The sequence below is a fragment of the Sciurus vulgaris genome (assembly GCF_902686455.1).
Source record: "Sciurus vulgaris genome assembly, chromosome: 5".
Lineage (NCBI taxonomy): Eukaryota > Metazoa > Chordata > Mammalia > Rodentia > Sciuridae > Sciurus > Sciurus vulgaris.
Window position 1 is genome coordinate 69030441 of NC_136465.1, and position 27243 is coordinate 69057683.

Here is a 27243-nt window from a genome sequence, read left to right on the forward strand (position 1 = left end):
GACTGAGTCAGTGGTAATGTCCAGCCACACTGAGAGAAGAGCAGCAAGGCTGGGCCAGGGCACACTCAGCCATCCTCTTTCTTGTCCACATCCCCAGAGGACAAAGGGGATGTGTTGAGGCTCAGCAGAAACTTACACATTTGGCACCTTGCTGAGGAGTGAGAGAAAGGTGGCAGATAAAGCCACCCTCTGTCCTGGGCAGCCCTTCATGGCACCTTGGTACAAGGGATACTGTCCAGCCCACATGTAGGGTTCACCCACACAATGCCTAGGGCAGTGGAGTCATGCTCATATGCAAGAGACCCAAGTTCTTGGAGCCAGTATTTTAAATGCTGACATATTGCTGGTATTTAGGAATGTTGGCTTCTGCCATGCCTGGGCTAAACTGTGGGTTCAAGTTGCAAGTGTGCAAGAAAGTTCTTGTGGAGTTCCTCATGGTACCAACTGTTCCCTGCAGATCATCAACCTCTTTGTAGCTGTCATCATGGACAACTTTGACTACCTGACAAGGGACTGGTCAATCCTTGGTCCCCACCACCTGGATGAATTTAAGAGAATCTGGGCCGAGTATGATCCTGAGGCCAAGTAAGTTGCCACAGGGAAATATTGACTCCCTGAGCTGAAAGAGGCATGTGTGACCATACCTGTGGAAGAGGTCACGATAGGTCAGCATCGGGTGGATCAGAGGGAAACACTGAGCTGTAGGTGCCAGACCACAGGATAAAGGGTCGAGAGCCTGCAAGAGGAGACCAAAACCATTTGACTAGGTTGAGAATTTGTCAGTGGAATGGAAGTACATGACAGCCCAGCTTCAGGAATAACTAGTAAATACTCACTTTAGGATATTTAGAGCCAAGACAACCTTGACTCTATCCTGACTTAGGTCTAAGATACCCTCATCTGTTGATCATCTTTGATTGACATCCCATAAATTCCTCTTGGTCAGATGGTTAGTGTGTTGAAGCAGTAAGTACATATTGAGAATTTAATTGCAGTACTAAAATCCCTTCCACCTGGAACATAGCACTGACAGAAAATTGGCCATTAAAATCTGAACAGGTGCATATTGGTTTTGATACTGTTTTTGAAATTTTACCTTGTGATTCTAAGGTCTGCCTTATTTGACCAGCAGGGCCACCCTATGGAGAGTACCCTCTGTAGGTGGATGACTCCCACCTCCCTGGTACATGAATCCTGGGCTGCAGACAGAAATTGTGGCCCTGAAGTTTCCTCCCCTCCTCTCCTTCCTCCTGCAGGGGTCGCATCAAACACCTAGATGTGGTGACCCTTCTCCGGCGTATTCAGCCCCCACTGGGGTTTGGGAAGCTGTGTCCTCACCGTGTAGCCTGCAAAGTAAGAGAAGATCTGGGTTCTGGGTCGTGGGAGGAAGAGAAACTATGGGGGGCAAGATACTTGTTTACTTTGTGACTTTAGTCAGGCCAGAGATCCTTAAAGGAATAAGGATAATAATATATATATATATATATATATATATATATATATATATATATATACCTAAAGAAATGAGCCTGAGCAGATTGTATTGTAAGTATCCATCCAGATCTAAGTTCTCAGACACAGTAAGGGAATGACAGGGGTGAAGCCTCATGTCTTCCTGAGCCCTGAGCCCTGTCTAAATAAAGGACTTGCTCCACCCAGCAGGCTGTAGCACCCTGGTCTCCTGCAGAACCTCCAGCCTGGGGTGATGGGTAAGGAGATCTTTCCCAGGAGCCAGGGGCCACTAGAGAGTTCATGTTGGCTTCTGGGATCTGCAAAGCCCTAATATTGTAAGTAAAATTACTCAAACACTCACAAGGAGAGGCTCTGTCACTTTTACCAGATTTCTAAGTGAATCTATGAAATAAGATAAGCAAAAATGCTATGTTCTATAAGGCACACCTCCTACTTGACCCTGATAGTGAATATCCCCTACATTTGTGAGCCCCTGACTCCTCTCTTACCTTATTGTAGCTTCAACCATGCAGCCCAGCAATTACTGAGGTATGTCACTCCCACTCTTGTCCCTCTTCTTTCAACTACCTGGACACCTCCATTCTCATTACTCTGTACACCCTGTTGGAATAATAATGAGCTGAGAAAAAGCTGGGGGAAATGAGACTGGAGAGCTGCATAGAGGAAAAGCATAAATGGCCAAAAGCTTCAGTTCTGTGGATAATCCACTCAGATAATGGAAAATAGAGAGATTATAGAACTTTGTGCATTACTGTGTTTTATTCAGATTATAGAAAATATAAGAAATAAAGAGCACTCTGTTAGTCTGCTTTCCATCACTGACAAAATAACAGAGAAAAGATTTATTATGAAGAAAATTTTATTTTGGCTCACAGTTTCAGTCTGTGGTCACTTGGCCTTCATAATTTCGGCCTGTGGTGGCACACTACATAATGACACGAGCCCATGTTGGAGGAACACTATTCACCCCATGGTGGTCAGGATGAAAAGAGACAGTAAAGTGCTAGGTTCCCAATATCCCCTTCAAGAGCATACCCCTAATGACCTCACTTCCTTCCACTAGGTCCTAAAAGTTCTGCCATTTCCCAATAGTGCCTCAGACTGGTGACCATGGGACTTTGAGAGCATTTGAGATCCAAACCATAACAAGCACAAATTAAATGTAAAGTAGAAGCACAATGGGAAAAGAATATTCCCAAAGGGGGTTGAAATGCACCCTTGGAAACCTCCAGACAGAACTGGGTTGGGGGGAGCTGAGTACCAAACATGAAGCTTTCCTATTCACACTGCCCATGAGATTCAGAAAGAGCCAGTGTCTCAGGAAAGGACAACCCTTCCTGGCACAAGGTTAATAGGAGGACCCCAAGTGGTCTGAGAAGCAGCCTCCCTGACCACACCCTAGTGTGAACACCAGGATGAGCATCACACTGCTCTTTCTTATGAGGACCTCCTGTGTGCTGACTGCTCTGCACCCAAGCAAGGGCCATGGAAGCACATTGCAGGGGTGGAGGTGGGGAGGAGGAAAGAAGGTAATACCATCCTATCTGGATGTGGCTAGATGTGGAGATAAACTTTCAACACACAGAAAGAGGATGCTTTGCATCTCCCCTAAGCAAACCTCCCTCATCATTCTCTTTTCTGGGATTCAGATGGATGCTGTCTATCTAGAGGGTGGCCACCCAGCAGTGCCTGTTGCCCAGCTGTTCTTCATGGCCATTGGAAGCACACCCATAGGCCTGAGCTACACTGGGTGGGCCGGCAGGAAGGGTGAGCTTAGCATCATTTTGTGGAAGCGCACGTCCAAGGAGGACAAATTCCATCTGTCCCCCACTCTGTGGAGAAGGACAAGAGTCCTCACAGCAAAGCACAGATTCTCCCCAGAAAAGGTTTTGAGTACATTGCAACAACCCACATTTCACACTCACTGACTCCCAGCAGCACCCACACAAGTACCAGGCACTCAGCATTTGTGCCATGGTAGTTGTGTAGGGCCTTTGAAAACCATTCTCTAATCTCCAACTTTGCCTTCCCTCCCCTCCAGCGTCTGGTCTCCATGAACATGCCTCTGAACAGTGATGGGACAGTAATGTTCAATGCCACCTTGTTTGCCCTGGTCAGGACAGCCCTGAGGATCAAAACAGAAGGTAAGGATCATCCATGGACCACTGGAAAATCCACTTGGAAGATCCAGCTGACCAACCAAAGGGGAGCTCAGCAGCATGCAAAGTGCTCACTTGACCTTCCCACCCCATACAGCACAGAGCAGCAGATAACCTACATTCTGAATTTCTGTGACTAAAAGACCTGACCACAGCAATTGTAAAGGAGGAAATGTTTACTTGGGGGCTCATGTTTTCAGAGGTCTCAGTCCATTGAAAGCCAACTTCATTCCTTGGGAGTTGAGGAGAGGCAGAGCATCATAGCAGAAGAGTGGTAGACACAAGTGGCTCACATGATGATCACAAAGCACAGAGAGACTCCACTTGCTGATATAAAGTATGTACCCAAAGGTACACCCCCAATGCCCACCTCCTCCAGCCATGCCTTAACTGCCTCAGTTACCTCCCAGTTAATCCCATCAGGATCAGCTCTTGGGACTTGTTCAAAAGGCTGAGTAGTGGTACCAGGTCAAATTCACCAATCCTGAGTGTCTGAGAGTGGGGCCAGGGTTCTGCACTGTGAACCAGCTGTGTGGATGATTGATGTGTGAACTGTAGATTGACACCAACTGTTACAGTAACAGGGGAAAATACACACAAGACGAGCAGTGTGTTTTCTTCCTCTTCTTACATCTCACCCTGGAGCCCAGGTTGCCAGGCAGTGTTTTTCTTTGGTGCCACAGAAGGAACATTATACAGGGAAATGGTAGGTTCCTGTCTGTGTCCCAGCTCTCTCACCAGCATGCATGTAAGTCTTTATTCTGTCTCATTTCAGTCTCTTCACTTGTAAAATAAAGAAAGGTAATGACATCTGGGAATTTAGTTCACTGCATAACCAGGAGAGGTGCCTCCTTTCAGTTAAGTCCTTCCAGAGAATAGCTGAAACCACTGAAGGAAGGGAAATGAGAACCTGTCCAGCAGGAAGCTTGTCAATATTATAAGCTAATCTTTAAAAATAAATATAGGCCAAGTTCTGCTGACAAAATGAAAAAAGAAAGCAAAGGCTAAAAACTATGCCATCAGTAACATGGCAATAACTCAATCCAAAATGGTGGTCAGTAAGCCTATTTCTGACAAAAAAGAATTAGACAGACATGTAATGAACATGTGTTGTACAACAGAAGGAAATCAGAAGGAAGTTTGTTAGTACAGTAATATGGAATATTAATATGGATATTGAATGGTGGAATCTTCTTCCTTTGGTTTTGTCCTTTCCATATTTTCTACCATGTCTATCAGTTCGTTTATGTTCATTGGAGGGGTTTTCTCTTCCAAGAAGGAAAGACACTGTGACTGCTGGAAGGAATACGCTGTGATACTGAAACCTTGGTGTAAACTAAGCTCATAAGTTTGGGTTCCATAGAGAAGCAAAACTTACTGATTGAGCATTGTTGAAGCTGCACTGTCCAAGCAAACGAGGTCCCAACAAAGTACCACCAGCAATAGCAGCAAGTCTGCTGTAGCCAAACTTGTCCAGAGATAAAGGGAGAAGCCAGCCTCTGGGAATGATAGGCAAGTCAAGAATTCAAGAAAATCTTTGCAACCCATTTCTGAATAGCCACCAAAGCACCTGTCATGCTCCAGTAAAGGGTGAGCCTCTGGGCTCTCCATGGACTTGTTAAAATCATAGGACTTGGAGACAAAAGAAAGAAATGTGAGAAAATATATAGATTTGTGAGGATGAGACTTACAGTAGCCTTGACCCTTCAGGGTTTTGTGAGTGGAAGGAAGTGAAGAAATTCACACCAACTTCAGAGGATCTTCTCTGTTTCCAGTTGCAAGTCTTAAAAATAGTTTGATGATATAAAGCAATGGCCAGTGACATTAGATCATTATGAGAATAAATGAAGGTCTGAAAAAAAAAAAAAACAGAAAAGATCCTTTTGTAAGACTTATTTGTTTTTTGGCTCTTCCATAACAAATGATCAAAAACCAGGTGGCTCAAAACAAGAGAAAGTTACACCTTCACAGTTCAGGAGACCAGAGGTCTAAAAGTAAGGTGCAGGCAGGTAGGTTCAACCTGGAGGCTGGGAGAAGCTGTGCCTGCCACTCTCAGAGCTTCTGGTGGTGGCAAGTGATGCTTGCTCTCCTGGGCTCACAGCCGAGTCACTGCATCTCTACCTCCCTCTTCAACTGGTCTTCCCCATGTTTTCCTATGTGCCCCTCTGCTTTGTGTAAGGACACCATGAACATTGGACATAGGGCCCACCCTTATTCAATGTAACCTCATCTTAACAATTTACATCTGCTAGGACTCTTTTTCCAGCAAAGTCCTCATTGCAAACAGCCAGGTGGACATGAATTTTGGGGGGATGCTCTTTAGCCCAGAAGAGAAGTTTATATCAGCACTGTTTTAATTAGGACTCAGATTGTGTATGTCAAAGCCTCTGACTTCCTTCACCATGAAGAAAACTGATGGCCTCCATCAGAAACCCACAAATTGTCCTCTGGCTTCAGTTAATGTCTGAATCTGACCTTCCAACAAGGAACTCAGAAGCCCTCACTTCCTCTCCATGGCCACATCTGCTTGTTCTCCTGGGTGCTTCAAACCTGGGTTTGAATGCAGCCAATCTGGCTCCAGAGCTCTCCAACACACCCTGCAGCCTACAGCCTCTCCATGTGATAGCAGTGTCCATCACCTGTACTGCCTTCCTAACCCTCTTTAAAATGTTCCACTTTTTTTTTTTTTTTTTTCACTTAAAACAACACCCAGTTTAACTCACAGTTCCATAAATCTGAAGACCAGCCAGGGAGTAGCTGGGTTCTCTGCTCAGGGTCTTGGGAGACCAAATCAGAGTATTAATCATGCTCTGCACCCTTCTGGAGACTCTGGGGAAGACACCACCTCCAAGCTCATTCAGGTTGTTGAAACATTTTGTGTCCTGCCATTGTGAGTGTGCAGTCCTCACACACTTGCTGTCAGCTGGGAACCATTCTCAGCCTGGAAACTCAGTGCATTCTGTAGCATGGGCATTTGTGCTCTTCTAGTTAACCCAGGGTCCGCCTCTCATTTTTCTCTCTGCTCCCAGATGGTGAGAACCCTGGACTTTTAAAGGGCTCCTGTGTTTAGGTCAGGTCACAGAGATCATCTCCCTGGCTGAAGGTCATAGGTGCCATATGACATAACCAAATATCAGGAGTAAAATGTATCCTATTCTCAGTCTCAGGGATCATGTATCATGTGTATGGTAATGGGGTGGGGCAAGTATCTTGCATAGCATCTAGAAGCCTGCCTAGCACACCACTCTAATTGCTACAGGTCTCAATTTTTTCTTTCCCCCACTAAAGTCCTGTGTCCTGTGGCTCAACTCTGTAATCTCGGTCACTCAGGAGGCTGATAAGTTTGAGACCAGCCTCAGCAATTTAGCAAGGTCTTAAGCAACTTAGTGAGACTTTGATTTTTTTTTTTTTTTAAAGAAAAAGGCCTGGGGATGTTCCTCAGTGGTTAAGCACCCCAGGGTTGAATCCCTGGTTAAAAAATAAAAGACCCTTTTCCCAGAGTCATCTCATTAAGCCTGTTTTACCAGTGGAGAAAGAAAGCCCAAAGAAAATGCAGAGCTGTAGAACCCAATGTCTTCAGATTTCTGCTTCCACTGTTAGGTGTTGCCACCACTTCCCTGTGGGAGGCTTAGGAGTCAGAGGTCCCACTGACCCAGATGTGCCCCTTCCCTGTACTTCCTTCCCATCCTCTGTTTCCTGTGGCAGCCCAGGGAGGTCCATGAAATGCCACCCATGAGGAGCAGCCCACTGCAATCCTGGTGGGCTGATGAATGAGTGTTGCTGCTGCAGCTCTCGGGGTTGGGGGGCTGCAACTCAGTCCAGGCTCTTCATCTCCAAGTGTCCCCACAGGCTGGTCTAGAGACAGGGGGGAGGAAGGGGAAAGGAATGGCACTGGATGGGGCTATGGAGGAAAGGAAGAAAGAAGGAAACACAGAGAGAGGGAAATGGAAAGAGGAAGGAGGTGGAAATGTGAAGAGTGGGAAGAAAAGTAGCCTTGAGAAAGGAAGAGAAACTGATGAGTCAGGGCGAAGTGTGGGGCAAAGGCCCCAGCAACAGCTTCCCTCTATATTTGGAGAGACCCACTTCCTGGGAGGGGGCCACAAGAGGCTGATGATCATTTTTAGCCTCATATACCCTCTTCTTCAGGGAACCTGGAGCAAGCCAACGAGGAGCTGCGGGCCATTATTAAGAAGATCTGGAAGAGGACCAGCATGAAGCTGCTGGACCAAGTAGTGCCCCCTGCGGGTGGTAAGTGCCCTGGATGCCCGCATCTCAGCCACCTGCCAGCCCACATGATTTCTGTGCCTTCCTCTACTCCAGCTGTGGCACCATTAGAAACATGGCCACAACCTGAGACCTATGTCTTGAGGCCACTGGGCTCTCTTGGACTTCCTTTTTTCTGACCCATCTTGTGGGGCTCAAATGTCCAATTGCTTAGAAGATAGTAGGGTGCAATGCCCTTCACAAACTAGGATATAGACTGTCATTTTAGAAATCTGCTGCAATCTGCATTTTGCATTATGGGGAAGCCCTGTGATGCATAGAGGTTTGGTAGAACTTTAAGGGAACCCCGCAAACTATAGGTTTCCCCTTAAGCCACTGGACTGATTGCTCTAGGATTATTCTCAAACCCTGGAAGAAGAATCCCCTGACATCCCTCCTCTCTTTTGAAATTTGTCTCATTCATCCTAGAGCAGTACTCCTCATCTCTACTAAGCAGAAGTCCCTTTTATAACAAATGGTTGAGACTGCCCCTACTGTGATCCCAAATGAAAATCATATATAACCTTCTTATATGTGTTAATAAGGTGCTTTAACTCCAAGATAAAGTATATTAAAATAAATATTTTCAATAGTTAAATGCTAAGAGACAGCTCTGAGAGAAGTTAAAATCAACTGATGAAATGTGCTCATATACACCCACACATTTCCAAAGCTTCTTGAAGTGCTGACACTCCTGTTGAGAACCTCCCAAAGGGAAAGCAAGACTGGGGCTAAGAATCCTGAACAGGTCAAATGCCATTTGAAATCGTACATACTTTATTTATTTAATGTTTATAACATTTCTGTGAAGTTTGCTCAAGGAATTGACATTCTTGGAGGTTAATTAGCTAGCCAAGGTTGCATGGTGCATCCAGAGCAGACACCCAGGATGAGGGAACCTGGGACCCCACATGGGCTTCTGACTTCCCTGACTGAGATCACCAGGGTTCCCCTCCCATGTGGAGATGAGGCCCTGTCAGATGGAGGCCCATCAGTTTTGTGGAGTTGGCCACTCTCAAGGACAGCTAGGAATAGGTGTGCCATCACAAGCCCAGAGGCCTAACCCAACCACAAAGGACAGGAGACAGGGCAAAAGGCCCACTTGCTGAATATGAAACATTTCCCTTTGGTATTTACAGCTTCCCTACCATCTGGCTCATGCCCAAGACAGACAGTGATTTAATCCTGAATGATCTCAGGTACCTAGCCCAGCAGGGACACATGTATGATAACCCAATCTGTCTGGTTTGAAGAAAAAACAAACTTCAACAAGGGGAAGGTGTTGCTTCCAACAGTGCCCCCCCTCCAATCTTGAAGCAGAAATGTTTGGATTTAGGAGACACATTTGACCATGGGTGGAATCAAATAAGGGTTAGCAATGCCAGTTCAGGGGGAAAAAACAAAAGCAGGGAGGGAAGCAATTTTGACAATAGGCTACTTTTTCTGTTAAAAAAAAAAAAAAAAAAAAAAAAAAAAACTAAGGCAAGGGGCCTTGGTTAGCATCCAGGTGTGGTGGTATGCATCTATAGTCCCAGCTTCACAGCAGGCTGAGGAAGGAAGATTGTTTGAGCCAGGATTCAAGATCAGCCTGGTTTTAACATAGTGAGACCTTGTTTCAAAAAAAAGGAAAAGAGAAAGAGAGGATAATAATAAGTAAGAATAAGAATATATTTACTTATTTGCATGAAGAATTTCTAGAAAAATAGTCAAGAAACTAATAAAAATGGCTAGTACTAGAAGGAAGTAATTAAACAGATAGGAATGTGGTGGAAGAGACTTTTTACCATATTCCTTTTTATTGTTTTTTTCTCTTTTTACGCTAAAAAAATTAAATTGAAAAACTAAAGAAATATTTGATGCTGAAAAGTAAGTTACTGAAGTTTAACTGAATCCCCATTTCCCCCGAATTCTCCTCTCTCTCTGTGTCTCAGATGATGAAGTCACTGTTGGCAAATTTTATGCCACCTTCCTGATCCAAGAATACTTCCGGAAATTCAAGAAGCGCAAAGAGCAGGGACTCGTGGGAAAGCCCTCCCAGAGGAACGCCCTGTCACTGCAGGTAAGGGGATGTCAGGAAGGATCCACACCCCAAGGATGCCCTGGTTTCCCTCCTCAGGACTGGGGGCCCAGATCTCTTACCAGGGGGCTGAGCAGGAAACTTCCTGAGAGTGCTAAGCCTTTCTGAAGGCAGATATGAGGGGGGTGACAAACCCTTTCCCTCCCAGCGTTCTTCCCCACACACTGCCCTCCACTGTCCTGCCTCTACTCCCACCATCCCCGAGCTCCCATGCACTCTGCTGAGTTCCAGACAGCCTTTGATCCCTGGTGGTCTTCTGAGCATGACTCCACTCCTTCCAGATAGATGAATGGAGTCTTCCACCCTAGGTGACAAAAGGGGATCCAGGGAAGCCCATCACCTGGTTCAGAGGTCCACCTGCTGGTGGAGTGGCTGGGTGGAGGAGAACTAGGGTCTTGGCTAATTGTGAAGCTTAGTGGAAATGGACCAGGATCCTCACGGGTCCCTCTGGGTTCCAGGCTGGCTTGCGTACGCTGCATGACATTGGGCCTGAGATCCGACGGGCCATCTCTGGAGATCTGACTGCTGAGGAGGAGCTGGACAAGGCCATGAAGGAGGCTGTGTCCGCTGCCTCCGAAGATGACATCTTTAGGGTAGGTGCTTCTTTACCAAATTCAGTTTGGAGCAAAAGAGGGGTGGGCTGGGGTTCTTCCAAGAAAACCCAGACGGAAAGGCTTAACTCTGTGGTGGCTCCAAGCCCTTCTGCTCAGCTGTCTCCTCATCCTCCACCCTCTGCAAGCTGACTCCTTGTCACATCAGTTCTCCCAGGACATTTCAGCTCTGAGTGTCACTGTCTCTCAGGGAACTGGGGAGAAGACATGTTCCTAAGAGAACTGTTTCCTGGGAAGAACTTCTACAGTAAGAGTTGCAAAGTGGTAGCCCATGGGTCACATCTAATCTGCCAAACCCTTTTGCTTGCTGATACCTGAACATCTGGTACATCCAAGTAAAAATCTCGACTTCTGGCTTTTCATGGAAAAAGCCAGAGGACCTGGCCATGTTGTATTTGTGTTCCCACATAGTGGCAGAGGCTAGAACAGGTGATGGCTGCCCTGTGGAATGGGTATGTGCAGTCTGGGTCACCAAGTTCCCCTCCAGGCCTCTCTCTCCTTTCTTGGAGACCAAGGCTGATCATTGGTGGCAGTTAAACCTGGCTGGGCCAAAGACCACAACTCTTACATTGGACTCTCTTCAGTCATTTGAGCTACCTGCCTCATCCCAAAGGTGTTTGGCTAAAATTCCTTCTATGCAAAGAGGAAGCTACCAACCATTGTGGAACCAGGTCCCTGTTCCACCTGTTCCCCGGCCCCATGCCTATCTCCTGGGCTATACAGCACACAGTGAGGTAAAATCAGCCCTTCTAGCCCATGACTTATCATCCTCACTCTTATACATATCGAATGGCATCAGGGACACAGTGCCATGCTAACACTGCCCCAAAACCCAGAAACTTGACTCTATAGTGGGAAAACAATGTTCCGGCAGTCTGTACTTCTCTGCCCTACCTGTCCAGTGCTTCTCCCTCAGAGAAGGAGAGGCAGTCAGGGGTCTTTTCCTCCACCTTCTCTCCCATCTTACCTACAGAGGGCAGGAGGCCTGCTTGTCAATCACGTCAACTACTACCAAAGCGACAGCCGGAGTGCTTTCCCCCAGACCTTCACTACCCAACGCCCACTGCATATCAACAAAGCTGGTAACAACCAAGGCGACACTGAATCACCCTCCCATGAGAAACTGGTGGACTCCACTTTCACTCCCAGCAGCTACTCATCCACTGGCTCCAATGCCAACATCAACAATGCCAACAACACAGCCCTGGGCCGCTTCCCCCACTCCACCGGCTACCCCAGCACAGTCAGCACTGTGGAGGGCCATGGGCCCCCCTTGTCTCCTGCTATCCGGGTGCAGGAGTCCACGTGGAAGCTCAACTCTAGGAGGTAAGCAGACCATGACGGGGTCTCATGCACCCTAGCCTAGGGCACACCAGATGGAGAAGAGTTTCACCCTCAGGCCACCAACCACTCTTTAAGCTTCAGTTGAGGCTGCTACCCCAGAACTCAGCAAGAGAGGTCGGAGCCAGGCTTCCACCCAAGTCATGCTCTTGATTCAACATGGCAGTTACACGCAGGATAAGTCGGCATCATCCAGTGGGCCAGCTGTGTCCTGAGGTGCCAAGCCTCTGACAGAGCCCCTCTCCTCTCATTCTTCCTGAGTGAATGCATGCTGGCCTGTGGTCTTCTGAGACATGTGAATTCAGGCTGTGTGACTGAAACCATCCCCTCTGCCATTTCTCAAACCTCTGCCCAAACCTGGTCTTTCACCCACTCAAGTCAGGAAAGGTATGACCACCTTTTCTTCTTCTCCCTGGGCAGGGAGCTTTCTGGGGGCAGGTGACCCTTTTCTGTAGCACCAACCTATCTGCCCCAGGGTAGAATCACTCCTGGAGGTCTTGACTGCAACTCCCCGCTCCTGACTCTCCCTTTTCTCCCCACCTGGCCCTGTGCTGTAGGACGCACTGCTATGAAACACTGGAATGGTAGGTGCCTGCTTCTGTGCTCTGGACCCCAGAAGTGCAGCCTGGGTTGTGCAGGTTTCCTGCCTGCTTCCATCTGCAGCCCAGGCTCCCCAGGGCCAGGGAGGGAGAGGACACTGCTCTGCATCTTGCCACGTCATCCTTGATTGTGCTGCTCTTCCAGAGCAGTATAGTGAGGCCCCAGCAGAGTGGACAGGTCCCCAGCATGCCAGATTCTTGGGCAGATCACCCTTTTCCTGCCCTCCAGCTCACATACTCATCAAGAAATGTGAGTTTCTAGCTAAACCCCTGGACATGTGTCCTGAAGCTGCTTCCACACAAGGAGGAGCATACTTGCCCACTGGTTTTCCTGTCCCTCATAACAACCATTTTCAAGTGACCATGCAGTCAGGCATGGTGGTGCACACCAGAAATCCCAGCAACTTGGGATGCTGAGGCAGGAGGATCACAAGCTCAAGACCAGTCTCAGCAGCTTAGCAAACCCTTAAACAACTTATTGAGACCCTGCCTCAAAATAAAATATAAAAAGAGATGGGGATGTGTCTCAGTGATAAAGTGCACTTGGGTTCAAGCCCCACTACAAACAATGTCCAGTGGCCACTTGATTTGGGCACTTACCAGTGTCTGATACAGGTAAGTCACATTGGCCATCCATCCAATCTACTGTACTCTCTGGACGACTGGCTTCTTTAACCACCCAACAGCAGTGTTGGGTGTGTCCTGGGGCTCAGGAGACACACCGACACCTTCTATGCTCAGGTGCCCAGCACTGGATCTATGTGCTGACCTGAAAGGCCGACTTTGCATAGAAGATCAAGTTTAAAGGCCTACCTGAGCTGACTTGATGGCCCTCTCCCTTTTCTGCATCCCAGCTCCTCCTCCACAATCTTCAAGGACTCAGTTGGACTACCATATTCTCCCCTGTGCACCTTGTCTCAACCTCTTCTTGAAGAGGCTCATTTTTCCATCATTGGCCTCCCAGTCTAAACTAAATTACCTCCCTTGAAGAGTATTTTCATATGAAATTTTGATACAGATTAAATAAGGGGAGATTTTTAGAGAGGAGCTGTGGAGCAGTCATCAGGGGGTTTTCTTCTCCCCCTGATGTATCTATCAATGGCGTATGACACACACACAGTGCCTAGCAAATAGTAAGTGCTCATAAATGTCAGTTGCCTCTTTTCCCATGACAGTTGATAAAAACTACAGGTGTTAAACCTTAACCAGATGAAATGGTAAACACATCCAGAGTTCCAGCTCTGGGCTCTGTGCTTTATGTCTCAGCACAAGGCTAAGGGCAGCCACAGTTCTGGCATTGCTTTTGCTAAGAACAGGCCCCCATGTCCTGCACACAAGACCTGAAAGGAGCAGTGTTGCCTGCCTGCTACCATTCTCCTCCCTCAGCCCATCCCATTGAGCTCCAAAGCACATTTCACACTCCTCTTTCCCTACTCCATGGAAGTCTTCCAGCATGTCATTGTTCTCTCTGACTGGGGAGTCCTTGGCAATCTGCAGCTGTTCACCAAGTGACCCTGTGTTGCTCAGGGTCAAGGTCAAAGTAAGAAGCTCTGAGTTCTAAGAGGATAAAGTGGAAGCTTTCTCAGGTGACTTTATGGGTCTGAGGCATGCAGCATCCATAGGAAGGGAGCTGGCAGGAAGTACTGAGCTACATACCCACAGGAGAGAAAGAACACTTAGCCCAGAGCTATAGAAGGTGTGACCAAAGAAGCAGAAAACCCTGTCCCAGAGGGGGAAGCATTCTAATCCAAGGAACCTCCAGGTGTGGGAGGGTGTGGGGCTCAGGAAGGACTCAGACTCAGCAGGAACTGAGCCTCAGCAGGGGTTAGACTCAGGCCTATTCCCCTTAGCTCAAGAGAACAAACCTCTCTACATGAGGTTTCTTTTCTGTGCCTTTACTCCACGGAGCCAGGGACATGCCATCTATAGTTGGCCCTCCCAGCCCTGTGTAGAACAGCCCAGGGCCTTCTTTAAAAGCCTTCAGCAGCAGCTGCAAGAAGCAGAGGCCTCAGCCATTGTGTCTGTGTGCCTGCATGTGCATGGGTGACACCTTGCTTGCTGAGGCCAGAGGGGAAGGGTGGCAGTTCCTCATAATTTTCTCCATCCTGCACACTCAGGTGCCCCTCCCGGGAGAGCCAGATAGCCATGGTGTGTCAGGAGGAGGTGTCCCGGTATGAGACCTACAGCGTGAAGATGAGCGAAGACGCTGAGTACTGCAGCGAGCCCAGCCTCCTCTCCACAGAGATGTGAGCCCTATGTCTCCTGCTCACCCACCCTGGGTGGAGGGAGGAATCTGGGGATACAGGGCAGGTCACCAAAATCTCTCCTCTGCACATTATTTGGGGAGGGGAGGAGATTGCACATCAGTAAAACATCTGCACAGCATCTGTGATCTCTGCAAAGGAACAGGAAGTCCCACATCTCCCACACACAGAAGCCCTTTCAGCTTGGCCTTTCCTCACCATAAAATACTTCCAGGAGAACTTCTCATCATTGTTTCTTAAACATTTTTGGCTGCAATCAGCAGTCATAAATGTATTTTCTAGTGAGACTTGGTACACACAAACGTATATTGACACTTTAATGTTTCAGGAAACTGTTTATAATAAAGCTGCCCAGAAGAGGGCACTGTTGGCAAATCTAGGGCTGCTGGGTTCGCCCTTGCTGGGATGTATGGAGCAGGGCTTTAAAAATGCAGATCTAGATCCGTTAGAAGGTTGCAATGTCCTTCTCTTTTAGAAAAATAGCCTAATTATACACTTGTGAATATACTTATGAATAACTAGAAGAGAGGAACTCGAAGGATCCAGAGTAAAGCTAAGGAGATGGAAAAATTAATTATCCTGATTTGATCAGTACATCTGTACACATGTACTGAAATATATAACACAGGCCCCACGAATATGTACAATGATTCCATGTCAATCAAGAAAAAAGTTTTAAATGTTTAAGGAGAAGAAAATATTAATGACCCAATTTGATCATTACACATTCTATACGTTTCAAATCATCACATAAATATGTGAAAATTAAAATAATAATAAACAAAAATAAGTACAAATAAAAGGATAGCTTGGCATAGATAATAGCATTAGTATAGATAATAGCATATATCAAATGTCATGAGGGTAAGTATTATTTCTTGAAATATTTCCTTAACTAGATATGCACGTATCTACTAGTTCTCCTTGTAAAGTGTTTTGGGGACTGTGGGTTTGCTCTGAACAGTTTCAGATCCCCTGTTTCAGAAACTTTCCTGAAAGCACTTTACTCTGAGGAAGGACTAGCCTTTTAGGGTTTTGAAGAAAAGCAAACTGTGGCTGAAGAGACAGGTAGTGGAGGGGGGGGTTGCAACCCCTAGGGGACATTGAAATAGGCACAGGCACAGCCAGCTCCCTGTGTGGCTTCCTGGGCTCCAGGACTTTCTGTCCAGAGAACTATGTTGAACAGTGGCAAATGTCTTTCCTTTCTCTTTGGCTAACAGAAGGATTGAAGGAGTGAAGAGAACATGGAAGTAGTGGTCAAGATTAGTGACTTGGCTAATCAGTTAACCTCCCTGCACCTTCATGGCCCCCTCAGCAAATGTGGGGTGGGGAGTGAGATGCCTTCTGCTTTTTTGACTCAGTGGCCCAAGGTATAAAACCTAAAGAGATAACCAGAAGCTCCTTGAGGGATAGCATTCTCTAAGTTGACTTTTAGAGAATGCAAATGGATACATGATCAATTATCCTAGAGATAAGGAAAAGCAATTTCTCTAATCCCTATGGCTCTTACTAAGTGCTTGGTACATCTGGCTGCTCTACTGGTCATGAAAACCAGCTTGGAACTCAAGGCTATTTTGCCAACTAGTTAGGAAGCTCAGAGGATCTCAGAAGAGGGAAATAACATGGAGGTTTTGTAACTAACTGCCCACAGAGTAGTACAAATGCTGAGTGATACAGGCATTCAGAGAAGGTCAAGGGCTGGGTGACTGTAACATGCACCATACATAGGTCAAACAGAGCTCTGTCTGCAAGAGTGGGGTTGATTTGGATAAGAAGAAAATGTGAAGAGGAGGGCTTACCTAGTTGAGAATGAGAGAAAGGTTTGGAGGCATAAAAACAGGTTTTCCCTCCACAAACTTCCATGTACATCTACAAGGGCTCACAGTCACTGTGCTAGGAAGAGGATGGATCCAAAGAAATGAGAGCTGTGCAGTCTCTGCCCTCCAGATGTGAGAGGTACTGTAGGCTCAGTGGTACCTAACACATGAAAGGTCCTGGTTCATGTCTCTAGCACCACAAAATAAATAAATAAATGAATAAATAAATTATTTTAAAAAGGTGTGAGGGATAGCATGAGGGACAGAGTCAGTGGCCTCATCTGATTGCAGGCTGGCCCACTAGGGATTGTGAAATCCCTTCAGTGGGTTGAATCAGCATTAAAATTAAAAATAAAAAAACTGACCAAAGTAGATGAACCATTACCAAGACAGGAAGGAACTGGGGAGTGAGAGATAAGTTTGGGCTAACACTGAGCATAGCCAAGGTCAACAGCATGAGCACATGTAAAAACTGAAGCCTAGGCCACTCCTGAGGAAACCTGTGAGCCTAGAATTTTTTCCAACTTTCTCAACACCTTTGACCAAAGAGTGATTCCACTGCCTCAAATCAGACATGTAAGACTCAGGGCTGGGGGTGTAGCTCAGTGCTAGAGCACTGGCCTAGCATGTGCCAGGTCCTGGCTCTGATCCCTAATGTGAACACTGCCCCCCCCCCCAAAAAAAAAAAAAATGACAAGGCTCATGAGACAGCTGTACATAAAGAGCAAACAGGCCTATGATGCCAAGAGCAGGGCAGAATTTTGTGGGGTGGCAAGTCCCTGATGCCCCTTCCCTAAACCTGTATGGAAGCACAAGGGTGCAATGGCTCCTTCACTAGGAAAAATGCAAACTGCTTTGTGGGGGTGGCAGCTGCTCAGCCTCCAGGAACAAGCCCCAAGAATTCTGTTCCAGGTTCTCCTACCAGGATGATGAAAATCGACAGCTGACACCTCCAGAGGAGGACAAGAGGGACATCCGACAATCTCCAAAGAGGGGTTTCCTCCGCTCTGCCTCACTAGGTAAAGACATACCTTGCTCTCCAGATATGGCCAGCGGTCACTCCCAAGATGACATTGTCAGGTACCCAGGGATAACTGAGAAACTGTGGAGGTCTGGCCTAGATAATCTTCATGCAGTGGTCTGGGCAGATTTCCAAAGCAGTAAGACAGAATTCCAAAGGCAGGGCATGCTGGGATGGGATTTACACGTATGCTACTCTGTCTGTCTCAGAGATAAGGCAAGGGGTGAAGAGGAGTGTGTCCAGGGCCACTGACACTACTCCTTGCACCCACCTGGGCATGAGTCTGTGTTAGTCAGCTTTCTTTGGTGCAACAAAATACCTGAGACAATCAAATTAAAAAGAAGAAAAATTTATGTTGGCTCACAGTTTTAGAGGACAGTTCATAGACAATTGATCCCAATGCTTTTGGGCCTGGAGTAAGGCCATACATTATGGTGGAATCTCATTCACCTCCTGGCTGGGAAAGGAAAGAGAGTAAGAGAAAGAGACAGCCATCCCATAATCCCCTTCAAAGGCATATCACCACTGACATAAACCCTCTCACTAGGCACCACCTCTTCAAGTTTCTGCCACCTCACAATGCTGTCAAACTGGGATCTGAGTCTTTGGGAGACATTCAAGATCCAAACTATAGCAGAGTTGTCCCAAGACAATGTCCCCTCTTGCTGCCCTGATCCTGGTTCTTTGACTGCCTTTGCAGGTCGAAGGGCCTCCTTCCACCTAGAGTGTCTGAAGCGACAGAAGAATCAAGGGGGAGACATCTCTCAGAAGACAGTCCTACCCTTGCATCTGGTTCATCATCAGGTACACACACTTTTAGACAGGCCACTGGCCAGCACTTTTCAGGACAGATAGTCCCTAGAAAGGTGGGTGAATCCTCAAGATACACATCAGTCTTCCCTGTCTGAGACCACTGGTACATCCTACCCCAGGCCCTAACAACTCCCAAGTAGGGCCACCCACTCCTCTGCAGATGAGGGAGTCTTAGCAAATTCTTTCATGCCTTATCTAAGAAACCTAGGAAACCCTGGTAGGCAGGAACTCCTCTCATGATCCTGAGGGACCAGGAGCTGCAGGATCCCTCCTGAGCATTCTCCTTTTGGTGCCACCAGTGTTCCCACCCTCAGATACTGGCTTACACTACATGCACTCAGGCAGATGTTGCCATCCCTAGGATCTGAATACACCTATAAAGTGGACTGCACAGAAATCCATCCACCGATACATGGAAATAATCAAAGCACCTGCCAACAGCACAATCAAGAGTAGGAATGGTATCCAAGGAGAACAGAACCAGGGAGATTCTCTATATAAAAGGACTCTTGGCATGGCTGGCTTGAACTGAGCTGGCAAAATCCAAGGCACCAGTATCAAGTATATTGCCAGTTATAAAAACTTCAAAGATCAATCAAGGCCAGTCTCTCACCTCCAGGGAAAATGGGAACTAAACCTGAGTTCCTTAACCTCTTTAGGTGTTTAATTCTAGACTTCCTTACCTTGAACCCATGCTTTCAATGACATTTTTTGTACCCAGCGGCATTCAACTGCCAGTCAGAGCTTATAATCGGAAGATGACTGGTGTGGCTCAGCTAAGTTATTATTTCAGCTCAAAGCTACTTTTGCTTAGCCTGTTACATTGCCTTAAAAGAATGGTTTCCACTGGGCTTTCTGCAATATTGAGCACAGACTTATACTTCCCTTAGTTCTTCAGTGACCCAGAAACCCCAGGCTGGGGACCATGTGAGCTGTGGAGGAGAGGATGGCAGGATGTGGGGATCCTGTGAGTGCTATTTTATGATTTCTAGGAGTTGGTTTCACCCAGGTTCTCATCATGCTAGTAGGCAAGAAGCTCTTCCTTATTTGTAGACTCCTCTTTGTGCCTTTCTGCTACCTGCACCTATGTGGTGATGTTCTCATTTTCTTTGCCTCTCAGAGCTGGGCTTTCCTACCACAGTGTCATGCTCTCCCATGAATGCTTCACATTCAAGCAGCTGACACTGCTGAGTAAGTCAGGGTGGCAGCAACAGTGTAGGCCCTGGTCCCTGCCCTCTGGATGCTCATGAGCCTTGGGGACAGAGGATGCAATCATTTAGTTATGATGCAGTAGAAGATTTAAACAGTAATTCAGTGGCAGAGCATTGTTAATGACCTAAGACATGGTAAAAATAAAAAAAAGAAACCTACTGGTTCTTATTTCACTTGAACTTCACACTGACCCCATAGGTAGATGGATAGAGATGATACAAGATGATACAATCATCATTATTCTCTATATTCTACTGATGAGAAAACCAAGAGCAAGAGAATTCAAACCTAAGAAGTGACAGGGACGGACTAGATAGTGGGTTAATCTTGATTCAACATAATTGCTCCTATCAGTTCAGACTGATGTGCTCTTTAAAACATTATCTTGAAATTGCTGAAACTTACCTCAGGTCTCAGAGAGATAGAATTCAATGGGTAAAGATGGAGGTAGTGTTAATTCCAAGCAGGCGGAACTCACTGGAAAATAATAGTCACAAAGCTGCTCAGAAAGCTTACTCAAGTCGTGACCACTCCGGGTAACACTGCTTTTTTGTGTCCACAGGCATTGGCAGTGGCAGGCCTGAGCCCCCTCCTCCAGAGAAGCCATTCCCCCACCACATTCCCCAGGCCATGCGCCACCCCCCCTGCCACACCTGGTAGCCGAGCCTGGCCCCCACAGCCCATCCCCACCCTACGGCTGGAAGGGGCCGAGTCCAGTGAGAAACTCAACAGCAGCTTCCCATCCATCCACTGTAGCTCCTGGTCTGAGGAGGCTGTCTCCTGTGGCGGGGGCAGCAGCACTATCAGGAGAGCCCGGCCGGTCTCCCTCACGGTGCCCACTCAGGCTGGGGCCCCGGGGAGGCAGTTCCATGGCAGTGCCAGCAGCCTGGTAGAAGCGGTAGGTAACTCCAAGTGGTACTGCCAACAGGGGAGGGAGAGGCCAAGGGCAGCAAAGGGTCTTGGTATGAAGAATTGGTTCTTTCCCAGATCAACTGGATGTCAAGTTTCTGAGAGAAAGACCTTCACGCTCGGGGTCTGTAAAATGATCCGGGGTGCATATCATTTTGAGCCCACAAAATACTGCTGGCCTTACTGAGGCTGGGCCATGCAGAGGGAAAAAGAAACCACTGAGTGATGGGGTCCTGTCACAGGAAGCGAACCCTAAGAAAACTAGCAGCATGCTGTGACTACTCACCCCACAAATATGAGCTCCCACTGCTTTTGTGCATAGAATGTCAAGATCTGTGTTTCTCAGCCTGACTGCTCAGGATGACTGGCAGAGCTCTGGAAACTCATGACAAATTAAACAGATTTTGCCAAGCTCTTTAATGATTCTAATGTACAACCAGGATTGAGAGTCACTGGTTTAGAACCAGAATCTCAATTCCACTCTCCTCTGTCTGGCACATCTTAGGGGACCTTTAACATACTGGAACAAAATCAAAGCAGAGTGACCAGAATCACAAGCTTCCTAGGAACTTTTTCAAAGGGAAAGTGCTGGAGGGAATTAGAGAAATCCCGAGGAGGTAGAGCAAGAGGCTGCGACACTGTCTCCACCCTCTAATGGCAGCTCTGCTTCTCTCCATCCCCTCCCCTGCAGGTCTTGATTTCAGAAGGACTGGGGCAGTTTGCTCAAGATCCCAAGTTCATCGAGGTTACGACCCAGGAGCTGGCGGACGCCTGCGACATGACAATAGAGGAGATGGAGAACGCGGCCGACAGCATCCTCAGTGGGGGCGCCCAGCAGAGCCCCAATGGCACCCTACTACCTTTTGTGAACTGCAGGGACCCGGGGCAGGACAGGGCGGGCGCCGAGGAGGACGAGAGCTGTGCGCGCGCCCTGGGGCGAGGCCGGAGCGAGGAGGAGCTCCAGGACAGCAGGGTCTACGTCAGCAGCCTGTAGTCGCAGGGCTGGGAGACGCCGGGTTTTTTATTTGTTTCAATGTTCCTAATGGGTTCGTTTCAGAAGTGCCTCACTGTTCTCGTGACCTGGAGTTAACCGGAACAGCGTCTTCATTCATTTCTGTCGGGACAAGACGCAGAGCTGGGTGGTGTGAGAGCCCGCTTTTCAGGGGCAAGAGAAGCTGCGAGGCAGTGTGTCCACCGAGCGACGGGCGAGAAGCGAGCGGAAGATCTCAGCGAAGAGCGAGGCCCCGGTGCACGTCCTGCGCTGTCAGCCCTGCGCCGGGTCGGCGTCGCCTCCGGCCAGAGAGGACCTACGCTCCCTGCGGCGGCTCGCTCAGAAAGGACCCTCGAGCAAACGGGTGTCTTTCAACTTCGCTTGTAAAAAATCATTTGCACACATTCTGTATGAGCCTCACTGTCCCCATAAAACCAGGCCCTGTGCATTTGGAGAAGAAAGAGGGGCTGACTTCCAGCAGGAGCCCAGTCCACCAGAGAAGGACGAGGAAATGTGGAGGAGGAAGCAGCGCTGGAGGACAGGAGCACAGAGCCCGGGTCTCGGGCAGCGTGGCGTCTTCACCCCGAGTCCCGCGGCTGCAACCCCAGCCACCTCCGCTCGCTGCGACAGGATCCTTTTGCCTGCAGGAGGCACACGAGCTGCAGATCAGAGTCCGGCCAGCGTCAGCGCGAGCCAGGACAGGACCGAGCTGGCGCTGCCCGGGAAAGGAGCCGCTGGCTCTCACCGAAGGAGGTGGTGCTGAGCTTCCCTTGAGCGCTCTTTTGTTTTGTGGTTTGACGTTTTTTCTTGACAGCATGTTGCAGTTTTATTTTTTCCTTTTTTTTTTTTTCTCCTGGTTTATTTTATTTTTGTTTTCCCAGAGGGAGGGAAGGAAGAAGAGCGTTTACAAATTTTGTATCCACCCACCTTACTGTTTTCACTTTTGCATACGTAAACCAGGTTTGGTTTTACTGTATTCTTTAAACAGTTGCGGTTTCCTTTTTCCATGGAGGGAGGGTTCAGTAGCTGCTGTAGGAGAGTTTTACCAGCCATCGTGTATGCTCTGTAATTTGTTATAATTTCCTTAGGTAGTAACAACTTTTCTTTCTGGTTTGGTTTGGTTTTATAATTTAAAGGTAATTGGCAATGCACTTGATAAGTCTTGCACATAGGGGCGATTGGGTTAGTTTCCTTCTTATGCTGGGTGTGTGGGTGGGTGCAGGCGAGAGGAAGCGCGAGTGTGTGTTGAGCGAGAGTGTGTGTGTGTGTGTGTGTGGTGGGTTGTTTGTGTGCTTGTGTCTATGTTGTGAGAGCGTATATGCACCCACGCAGTGTGCCCATGCACACAGATGAGTGCAGAGTTTCCCCTTTCTGGCTTCACTGTGGGGAGATCTGAATCTAGGGCCATTTGAAAGCAAAAACAAACCACTTTCTCTGCTTCTGAAACGGGAATCAGTAACTCTTTGCATTTTCTGTCCCACAAGATATGCAAAAACAATGCAATAATATTCATTTTAAAAATACAATTGTGAGTCGTGTTGGCATTAGAACTGTATTTAAAAAACACACAGAAATTTAAGAAAAAAAACTCAAGAAGGCATTTTGCTTCGATATATTCCGTGTAATGTTTTATTGCATTGATAATGTTTCTGTTGAAGAAACCGTTATACTTGAATTCAGGTCAGTTTCAGTATTTTTCAAATATTTTTTTAAAACTGAATTGCAATTGTGCCAAGCGAATATAATGAATTAAGTTTGTTTTTGAATTCACTTCTTGTATATTTTGCTGCATGTAAAGTAAACCATTTTGTATTTGGAGTGTGACAAGCTTTACCTTTGAACTCAAGTGCTTTTCTATATGTGGTTGGGGGAAAGGGAAGTGTTTTTCTTTTCACTTGTACAATGCACAAAGGTATCCCCAGCGACAGTCATTACTCTTCTATCCACAAACAGGTTCAGACATGACTGTTTTGCATATCTTGTGTTCACTTCCTTTTCCCTCAATTCTTCCAAACCCCTGTGATAGGGTATATGTGTACCACGTCTTGCTTCGAGAGACCAGGACATGTTTCATTCAGGTCTTCACTCTCTCCTCTCTGCTGTGGTTCTCTGACTCAGTACTTGTCCAAGAGCAGCCTTTCTATGAGGTGCAGTGAGGCATGAGCATCCCCCTAGGAAGAAGTGACCGTCTTTTTCTGGTCACTCCCACAGCACAAAGGTTTGGGTTCCTCAGTAACTCCCACACTGGCAGAGGATGAAATTAAGTTCAAACTGATGGGAGGGGTGGGGTAGCCTACCTTCAGACAACTGGTCTGCCCAAATGGAGCCAGTCCTGCTAGAGAGAGGAAACTGGGTGAACCCCTGATCCTTATAGAAGTCACACTGTCAGACTCAGGTCATCCTTTCCTCACTCTACAGCAGGATTCCCTCCAGACCCACACTAATGTATGTGACAGTGAGTGGGACCCCAACAAGAGAGAGAGTATCAGGAATTCACAATGGTGGAGACAACAGGTTTTATGGGGGCATCTCTTATGTTCATTGGAACATCACCTTGTTAGTGCTGTGTCCTTCAATTATACTAATGACAGTTGAAAAAGGACTGTTTGGGAGAAATTAGCACCCAACAGTTTACCCAGAATTTACCCACTAGATCTCTTCCAGTTCCAGCTGGTTAGAAATTACAGTAGGGGACTGTCCATTCCTTGGTGAAGATGAGTTTCACTTCCATGAACTGATTCATGGAAACATGGAAAAATATACCCAATATTCCTGAGTTAATGAGAGTCTAGAAACAGTGTTTCTTCATGGTTTTCTATGTTCAACCCATCCAGACACTCATGGTTTCTTTCAGTACTGACAAGGTCTTTTAGAAATTAAGATTAGTTGTCATTCTTTATCCAGTTTCCCAAAATTTCTACCACTGTGCTGCTGAGATTTTGCTTATGAAGGAGAGGGGAGTCCTTTTGAATTGATATCTGATTCTTGCTTACATTTGGACCCTAGAAAGAAATTTGGAGTTTTGATTGATCCTACACAAGCATGCGCTTGCGCATGCACACACACACATGCACACTGACCTACACGTGCCTGCACTTGCACACACACACACACACACACACACACACATGCACACTCAACCTTTTCATTCTGCTTCTCTTTTCCTTTTGAACTTCTAGTGTGCATCACCAAGTGCCATTGTGCAATAGCATGGGCTGCAGGCTGGGCTCATGACAGCTCCTCAGTGTCCTGCCAATGTGGTTCCCCAGCCTTTCACCCTCACCTCCATGGGCTGCCTTCTCCATAGCCAACACAGGGAAGAAGATCAGAATGGTCTTCTCTGTGTACCTGACAAGAATAGCATCAGCAAAGCTAGGTGTGGTGGCACAGGGCTGTAATCCCAGCAACTTGGGAGGCTGAGGCAGGAATATCACAGCCTCCTCCATAACTTATCAGGACTTGGTCTCAAAATAAAAAAATAAAAAGGACTGGGGCTGGGGGTTGTAGCTCAGTGGTAGAGCATCCCTGGGTTCAGTCAATCCCCAGTACTACCAAAACCCAAAAAAAGAGTGGCATCTTCTGCAGCCCTTCTGACAGCCCCTGACTGCCAGGAGAAAAGTGTCTAGTGACTGAGGACCAAGGAACTGGAAGGAGTGCAGTTACATTCTGCAGTTTGGAAAACTTCGTTTTTCCTCTGACTAGCCCTTTCTTTTCTATTTCCACACCTTTAAAAGTTTTTCAAGTGCATGCACACATCAAACAGAAAAAGATGCCAGCTGTCTCCTTTCTGCCTTATTCTAGAAGAGAGACTTTTTCCTAGATTTCTGCTTGATTCATGAAATTTCCCCTGCTTTTGTTCAGCAGCTGTTAGGCATACCCCATTCCCACTTCCTAACCTCAATCTTCCCTTTGACTAGAATAATCAAGGTCAGGTGCAAGACTGTGTCATTCTCCCTCCTGTTTCCCTGGTTCTAAATTCCAGGTGCCTGTCACTTTCTCATAGCCCTTCTCCATCCAGGACTGACCAGTTGAAGACAGGAGGGCACCTGCTGGAGTGTGCCTTCCCACGGCAAAGTCCTTGTGAGGATTAGAACACCCTGAGAAGGAGGGGACTGGAATCAGCAGAGGATGGTGGCTGCTCTACAGGGGACAGTTGATCCACCCCACAGAGCCCACAGGCAGAGAAATAGAGGATTTAGGCTAGGTGTGAGTGGAACTCTCATGGTCAGGGCGATAGCTTCATGAACCCATATTGAAAATGTTGCTAAGGAGGACAATGGCACCCTGTCCCTAGGGACATATAATTGAAATTTCATGGTCTAGGAGTTAGAAACCCTTTAGCAAAGTGGCTAAAAAAAGGTCATCTGACTTCCAGAAGAGCTGCTCAAAATTCAGGGAGTCAAAAACTTGCTCTTAGAGTCCAGGCAAATTCTGCCTTTTAAAGACCTGCCTCTGAGAGAAATGTCAGCACAAAAAACCAGAGGGGAAGTTGAGGCAAGAGAAGGGCAGGTGTTGACTCCCCGGGTGTCTGTTGCCATTTGATGGAAAGAAGTGCTCAGTTCAGCCACCCATAATGGCCAGCACCATGGAGAGGCCAAAGCCTCAAGGATCTACTTTAGAAAATGAGAAAATTACAATTCCAACCCGGGGTTGTCCTCCCCACCAAGTCAGGTCACCTGGCAGATGCCCCTACCCTGCGTTAGCCAGTGACAGTTTACAGCAGGCTCCTGTCAAAGACCAGAGAAATCCCATCTCAGTCACCTAAGGCCAGGTTCTCCAGAAGCTGCTTGTTGTGGTGATATAAGGGAAGGCTGTGAAGCTGGAAGTAACCTAGGATTGTCAGGGATCAGGGATGGTGCACTTCTGCCTCTTCTTGGAAGTCCTTTCTTCTCCCTTCCTCCCCAACTCCCTGCTGTCCTCCTCCACTCAGCCTAGAAGAGGGTCAGAGTTGAAAGGAGTCCCTGTGCAGATTTTTATAGTTTTTTGTTTTAACTTTATATATTATTTATTTATTATTTTTCAAAGCAACAAAACATTGTTTCATGGCACCAGATACCAACACAACAAGTAAGCAGTTTTCTACCAGATTCCCAGTGTTGGGGAGACACTTGAATCAATATCTCTTTGTCTCTCTCTGTCTCTCTCTCTCATACACACACACACACACACACACACACACACACACACCATAAGGTACCAGCATGAGTTTGAGCTCCTGATCAGTGACTTTTCCATAGAAGGCTGAGGACCCTGTAGAGGGGACACTGAGAGAACCAGAGCAACTTCCTTGGGTGGAAATGGTGCCATCTGAACCTATTATTATCATGGAATAAATATTATTTACCTGCACTGAGAAAATACTAAAATTGACACTTAAATTGTCCTAAAATTGACACTTAGTCCTGCAATGACCTGAAGAAGTTTGACCCACAGTACATGAACTGGTAAAGACCTGGGACTCTGGTGTATCAGAAAACGCTTTTAATCCATTTCTGAAGCCGGAGTGGAGATTGTAGCTGGATGTGCCCAGCATGATGAAACAGTGCAACCTCGAGAGGAGTCAGAGTTGAGATTTCCCAGGAAAATTCTCTGAAATTTCTGCTAACAAAAAGGAACACAGGAAAAAGGCCAGGTATTAGAGAAAAGTTTCATATGTCATGTCACCAGAGCCAAATTCTCTCCCTTCAGATCAG

At 47.0% G+C, this 27243-nt stretch overlaps 1 protein-coding gene across 21 annotated transcripts in view; it reads left to right on the forward strand.

Moving 5' to 3' along the window:
- CACNA1C (calcium voltage-gated channel subunit alpha1 C) overlaps positions 1-23383 on the forward strand; it is a 724379-nt gene extending 700996 nt beyond the window's left edge. For all 21 annotated transcript variants that reach the window (XM_079140298.1, XM_079140296.1, XM_079140300.1 and 18 more), the window contains 12 exons: positions 458-585; positions 1257-1353; positions 3515-3617; positions 7779-7880; positions 9827-9954; positions 10431-10565; positions 11557-11909; positions 14641-14769; positions 17517-17623; positions 18326-18429; positions 20213-20548; positions 21251-23383. In XM_079140298.1, coding sequence (XP_078996424.1) covers positions 458-585; positions 1257-1353; positions 3515-3617; positions 7779-7880; positions 9827-9954; positions 10431-10565; positions 11557-11909; positions 14641-14769; positions 17517-17623; positions 18326-18429; positions 20213-20548; positions 21251-21553 — 2025 coding nt within the window. In that variant the 3' untranslated portion in view covers positions 21554-23383. The remainder of the gene's footprint in view (positions 1-457; positions 586-1256; positions 1354-3514; positions 3618-7778; positions 7881-9826; positions 9955-10430; positions 10566-11556; positions 11910-14640; positions 14770-17516; positions 17624-18325; positions 18430-20212; positions 20549-21250) is intronic.
- The last annotated feature ends 3860 nt before the right edge of the window (positions 23384-27243 follow it).